This window comes from Diospyros lotus, chromosome 2, assembly GCF_014633365.1.
Source record: "Diospyros lotus cultivar Yz01 chromosome 2, ASM1463336v1, whole genome shotgun sequence".
Taxonomy (NCBI): domain Eukaryota; kingdom Viridiplantae; phylum Streptophyta; class Magnoliopsida; order Ericales; family Ebenaceae; genus Diospyros; species Diospyros lotus.
In genome coordinates this window covers 21,353,852-21,360,066 of record NC_068339.1, presented here as the reverse complement: position 1 = coordinate 21,360,066, position 6,215 = coordinate 21,353,852, and the positions used below count along the sequence as shown (strand labels likewise).

The following is a 6,215-nucleotide window of genomic DNA, read 5'->3' as shown; positions in this document are numbered from 1 at the left end:
TACCAACACACCACCATTCAACCAATTAATCTTGGGAGATGGACTTCATCTAGATTGATTAAATCACTTTTCTTTGGGTTTCAACAAATCCATCATCGCCATAGCTGACCTTGAATGGTATTAAAAATTGCTGAGGAAGTTGGATCGCCTTCACATTGGAGTATGAATTGTCCAATTAAGGACAAGGGCCCATTGCTCAACTGTTCAACCAAGAAGCAGTGATGCCTAAAAAAGTTGTCTCTTGACTTGAGAACTTCTGGACTCTAAATCATAATGAACTTAAAACAGTCTTATCAATTATCTTTGCACTAAAGTTTATTTTCATTCAATGTTTAAATAAAAATAAAAATTAAATTGCAAATGCCAAGGATCATCACCCTTTGAATTCATCAAAAAAAAAGTATCACTCGTGAGCTTCATTTAAAATATTTTATTGCACAGCATGAAGCAGCCCTCCAGTGTCAACTAATAAGATTGGAACAAATAAAGAAAAAGTAATAAATCTGAACAGAAGAAAGAAACAAAGAAATGGGAATTTCCCTTTTTAAATCGTATGATGAAATTGGGCCACAGATCCACCAAATAGTGGGCCACTTGCCACCGAAGAAAGCCCAATAGGGGAAAGCTCAAAGAGCCCAATTCTATTTCTTAAGGTTCAAACATGAGTGTCCCGATGCCTATGATTTGGGAATTTTCTCACACGAGTTAGGTCTTCCTATCGTAACCACAACAGAAAAAGAATCTTATTATTGGTCGGCTTTCTTTCCGTATTTAGTTCTGACCAAAGGCGAAAAACACTTCACTGATCTGATAGGCCAGCCGGCAACGCCAAACAAGACCTTCCCGAGAAGGTGGAAGAAAACGAGGAAGGCGTGACCAAATTGCAATGCTCGTAGCTGGTCCTGAGTCGTCTCTCTCTCACACCTTCCTTTCCATTTCCTCTCCATTCCTAACTTTCCTAAAAAACCAAATTATATGGCGCCGTTCATATTCCTAAAGACCTGATCTGACGTCGTTTCCCAGCCCCGTGGCCATTCTTCCTTCCCCTCGTGATTCCGAATATACGGCAGCATCCTTCCCCGAACTTCGCTCCTCTATTGTATGTGTGGGGTTTCTCGTTTCTAACATATATGTGTGTGTGTGGGTGTATAAATGCATCATCAGTGCGATTTCTCTTGCCAAGTTTCTTGCGCCGCAAGTCGTTGTCACTTTTTGAGATCTCTTCCCAATTTCTTTATCATTTTCTCATTAAATAAACTATAAACACCCCAACGTGGGCTTTGTTTGGTGCGAGAAAATCAGATTCTTGGGCCTCTGCTCTGCCGCCATTTGTTCTACAAGGTGTTGTTTCTTTCTTGTACTTGAACCTACCTTTCTTCATCATTCATATATAACAAACAAGCTGTGCGTGGTTTTTGGCGATCGGGATTTGAAGAACTGTGCAAAAGTTCTTGAAGCTTCTTTGATCTGGCGTTGGGGCGGCTTGGATCTCTCGGTAGATCATCTGTTTTTGGTCTTCCTTGTTGCCCTTATACTTACTGTTTAGTTTGTTTCATGTTTCTGAAAAATGCTCCATTTGCAAAATCTTAATGATTTAAATAACTCATGGATCAGTCAGTTTAGTATGCATTCAAACATGCTTGTGAATGGACGTTATAGATTTACTTGGGGACTCTGTGATGCTTGAAAATGTGACCCAAATGGATTTGGAGCATTGTCTGGAAAATTTTCAATTTTCTTGTGGATTAGCAGTTTAGGCTCTTCAAATTCGATTGATTTGTTTATGGGTAAGAAATCACAGACTCTCTCTCTCTCTCTCTCTCTCTCTCTCTATATATATATATATTATTTATGTGCATCAGATGTTTGAAACGTGCGGGATTTTTCGAAATTGAAATTGTAGACTCTTCTAGTGTTCTGTTCTTAAATCCTAACAAAGGCCTATCTTGGCATAAGATTTATGGATGGTTTGGTTCATCGAGGTAATTTTCTGAAGCATTAACCTTTTCTGGGTACTTGTTAAAATATAAGATCCTCATTCAGATTTCTTATGTGGTTTCATCAACTTGCTGTGCTAAGGTTATTTAATTTGTGACTGGGGATTTTGTTGCTGCCTCAAGAAAAGCATGTGAAATTCTGCTTTAAGTTTCTAACTAGCCGAGCTAAACCTTGTGCTTCAAATTTTTAAATAGGCGGCTCGTTATCTCAAGAGAGATCTTGCATATTCTTGCATCTTTCAATAGAGATCATACATTTGGCATCATTGATTGAGAAACTTTGTGGTTTTAACATGATTATCTAGCAAGGAGCGAATATACTTGATTAATAATGGAGGAAATCAACTTTTTTTGGTGTCTAGACTCTCTTTCGAATTTTGCAAGGAGTTCTCTCTTTGTAGCTACCAAAAGCTAATTGAGCAAAGCCAAGTTTGTTTTGTCTTTCTGGTCACTTGGCCTTTGAAACCATCGTTCACTGGATTCTGGCTGTTTTATTGGTCCTAGAGCTCAAACTGTCTTAACTATTGTCTTTACTGTCCCACAATTTTTGTCTTTCTATATAAACTGCCTTGATGCATTTCTGTTTGTCACTTGCCTAATTTTATTGAATTCACACCTCTTCCAGTGCAAATTCAAATCTAGCAAACGAACTGAATTTGTTGCCAAGAAGACACCGTAAAGATATCGGTTTGTGCCCAAAGAACTGATATCTTCTTCAATGGCATTGGCAACGTTTGCTAGGAGTGGCTTAAGGCGGGGAAGAGGAAGAGGAGGTGATGCTGCCATTGGCAGTTTTGCAAGGGAGACGAATGCCCTCTGTGAAGGAGCATCAACACATAAGTTTCCGTTACCTTCTGTGGAAAATTTTACCAATATGTCATACATTGCAAGTATTAGAAAGGTGGATCATATGAATCTCTGGAGCAGGGGAATAAGGACAACCCCACAAAATCTATCTGCTCAGGCTGCAGAGATAATTGCAGTGGACTCTGATTCAGAGTATGAGAGCCCCAGGTATCCGAGCTTGGAAGCAACCAAACCAGGCGAAAAGCCCAGGGTGGTTGTCCTTGGCACTGGGTGGGCAGCATGTCGATTCCTTAAAGGGCTTGACACCAAGATATACGATGTTGTCTGCATATCCCCTAGGAACCATATGGTTTTCACACCTCTGCTTGCTTCAACTTGCGTTGGAACCCTGGAATTTCGGTCTGTGGCAGAGCCAGTTAGTAGGATTCAAACTGCGTTAGCAAAGGATCCAAATTCCTACTTTTACCTGGCTTCCTGCATTGGAGTTGATCCAGATAAACATGAAGTGAGTGCATATTTTGAATCTGTTCTCCAAGTAATTTTATTCCATTATAGCGACACTACTCATGCGGATTAACTGAATCAGGTGTACTGTGAGGCAGTTGGACATGCTGGACTTTCTCATGAGCCCTACCGGTTTAAAGTAGCATATGATAAACTTGTCGTTGCTGCTGGATCCGAGCCACTGACCTTTGGAATTAAGGGAGTGAAGGAACATGCTTTTTTTCTCCGGGAAGTGAATCATGCCCAAGAAATTAGGAAAAAGCTTCTTTTAAACCTCATGCTCTCTGAAAACCCAGGTGATCAATTTTTCCATCACAAATTCATCCTCTATGAGAACCAAATTTAGGCCTCATTCTTCCGTCAATGTTTTCTAAATAGTGCTGCTGATAATTTTTAGATTTTATGTAATGAGAGATGGAATTTAATCGCTAAATGCAGGCGTATCAGAAGAAGAAAAGGAGCGCCTGTTGCACTGTGTTGTCATCGGAGGCGGGCCTACCGGCGTAGAGTTCAGTGGTGAATTGAGTGATTTTATTATGAGGGATGTCAAAGAACGCTACGTGCATGTGAAAAATTACATTCGGGTCACTCTTATTGAGGTGTTAACCCTTTCGCTTTTTTCCTTCTTTCTTTCTTTCTTTCCAAGCAAGAATCATCTAATGTTCAGAACATTCATGGTTAACTGTGTTAATGTTTTCCCTCTGCAGGCAAACGAGATCTTGTCATCTTTTGATGTCGGGCTACGTCAGTATGCCATGAAACACTTAACCAAGGTAACTTGAATTTCATTCCTAAACCGTTGAGGATTCTCCTCCTTGGTTTCCTAAGTGATTTTTCAAACTCTGTATCAGTATGGGGTTCGACTTGTACGAGGTGTGGTGAAGGAGGTGCATTCCAAGAAGCTTGTGCTTAATGATGGAAGTGAAGTTCCTTATGGCCTCCTGGTCTGGTCTACTGGGGTTGGCCCTTCCGATTTTGTGAAATCACTAAACCTCCCCAAATCCCCTGGTGGAAGGTATTCATCATTGATTCCCCTGTACAAACCTTTTTGGCTTGCTGCTAGTTTCTTTTATTTCCTCAGATTCAAGAATCTTTTTTGGGCGTGACAGGGTTGGCATAGATGAATGGCTTCGAGTTCCTTCTGTTGAAGATGTATTTGCAATAGGAGATTGTGCTGGTTTTCTTGAACAAACAGGGAGGCCAGTTCTTCCAGCTCTAGCCCAGGTCAGATGCCTCTCAGGTTCTTTGCAGTGTTCTGTATAGAGGTTTTTTTCCCCCCCTAGTAGATCAAGCCAAGAGGAAACCTTGGGCATGGTTGGATTAGTAATTGTCACAATTGATATCTATGATCAATGTTACTAACCAAAGAAACTGTTAAGTAGAGACTAAAGCACAATTTTCCTGAAATAATGTTGCAGATTATATTCACAAAAATGTGAACTGTGTATTATGCCCAATCATGACACTGATGATTCTGCAAAACTTCTACCTGGCTCTTCACATATTTGCAGCATTTCTGCACTAATCTGTTTTCATTTACACGAAATCAAAATTGCTCCACTTGCAAACCAGTGCCTAAACTACTTGTATGACGACACATTTGAACAGGTTGCAGAAAGACAAGGAAAATATTTGGTGGAGTTGTTTGACAAGATTGGAAAGCAAAAAGGTGGGAGTGCTTTCTCTGCAAAGGATATTTCCTGGGGAGACCCGTTTGTGTACAAGCATCTTGGAAGCATGGCAACTGTCGGGCGCTACAAGGCGCTCGTTGATCTACGGCAATCCAAGGTAACTAGGATTTTTTTTTTTTTTTTCGGGGGGTGCTCCCATGGAAAACTTCTTGACATAAGTGGCTTAGACAACTCTTGCCTAAGATGGAAAAGCTTCAATGATTTTTGAAGAATAGTCGAGCAGGCTAATGAAATCTGTCCATTCTGCATCTGAAAACCAGTTACGTCTTAATGTTTTAGGACTAAATCAGCATCTCAAACCATTCAATATTAAAGGAATGCAGGTTGCAGATATTGAAACATGAGTGACTTTGGTTTTTGTCTTCGATGTGGGTTTCAACAGGATGCGAAGGGAGTATCCCTAGCAGGATTCATAAGCTGGCTGATATGGCGCTCAGCGTACCTGACGCGGGTTGTTAGCTGGAGGAACAGGTTTTATGTTGCAGTGAACTGGGCAACCACTCTAGTCTTTGGAAGAGATAACTCAAGAATATGATCACATAAATTTTGTTGTAGCTGCAGCTCTGCTTCTTTCTCGGTACTGATTAAATCATCTGTGAAATTATTACTTCAAAGGAGATGAGCATATTCAACCCAGCTTCCAAAGGATCACGAGAATCATTTCTTAAAGATTCATAATGAAATATTTTACATAATAGTCTTGGCATGTTGTTAATTCAAGTTCTAGCAATGAAATATTTTGTAGGGAATTCATTGTAAGTTTGCTTCTTTTCAACTAGAAGATCACGTATTGGAATTCCACAGTTGTGATGATATTAACACACTCGAATAGAATTTGAGTGAATAAAAAATTCAAAGACCTCTTGATGATTTATGAAAAGGATCAACCTTCAGCTATTGCGATAAAATCTCAAAAATCTTGGCTCCCCAGAAACATTATGATGTATGTACCAAAAAAAGAAACATTCTGATGAGAGTTGGAAGTATACGTAAAAGAAACAAAATGTGTTTGCTTTTATTAAAAGTTGGTACAATACAGAATTGATGAAATAGAAGCACAATTGTATGCACAGCTTTTTTCAACCCTATACACCTGAAAAAAACAATTATAAAAACTTTACAAATAGGAAACAATATCTTATGATGTTGTATTTGACACAAAATTCTATATTATGAAATCAAACTAAAATTAAATACAAAGATGTTAATTCGAAAT

At 39.3% G+C, this 6,215-nt stretch overlaps 1 protein-coding gene across 3 annotated transcripts; it reads left to right on the top strand.

The window, feature by feature from the left end:
- The first annotated feature begins 753 nt into the window (after window positions 1-753).
- LOC127793812 (internal alternative NAD(P)H-ubiquinone oxidoreductase A2, mitochondrial-like) lies at window positions 754-5,796 on the top strand. Of its 3 annotated transcripts, none has more exons than XM_052324550.1 (9): window positions 754-1,099; window positions 2,623-3,309; window positions 3,391-3,604; window positions 3,747-3,907; window positions 4,016-4,081; window positions 4,160-4,323; window positions 4,418-4,532; window positions 4,917-5,096; window positions 5,382-5,796. In XM_052324550.1, exons 2-9 carry the CDS (start codon window positions 2,716-2,718, stop codon window positions 5,532-5,534), a joined length of 1,647 nt encoding a protein of 548 aa, XP_052180510.1. In that variant the 5' UTR covers window positions 754-1,099; window positions 2,623-2,715; the 3' UTR covers window positions 5,535-5,796. The 3 variants fall into 3 exon arrangements, with proteins under 3 accessions (XP_052180510.1, XP_052180508.1, XP_052180507.1); XM_052324548.1 differs by having other exon boundaries at window positions 754-1,341; XM_052324547.1 differs by having other exon boundaries at window positions 755-1,495.
- Window positions 5,797-6,215: the final 419 nt, after the last annotated feature.

What these genes read in the sequence shown, in the direction of transcription:
- LOC127793812 (XM_052324550.1), top strand. Translation starts at nt 2,716, where the DNA reads ATGGCATTGGCAACGTTTGCTAGGAGTGGCTTAAGGCGGGGAAGAGGA. An exon ending in TTGATCCAGATAAACATGAA is followed by an intron (nt 3,310 to 3,390) that starts GTGAGTGCATAT and finishes TAACTGAATCAG; the next exon opens with GTGTACTGTGAGGCAGTTGG. An exon ending in TTCGGGTCACTCTTATTGAG is followed by an intron (nt 3,908 to 4,015) that starts GTGTTAACCCTT and finishes TTCCCTCTGCAG; the next exon opens with GCAAACGAGATCTTGTCATC.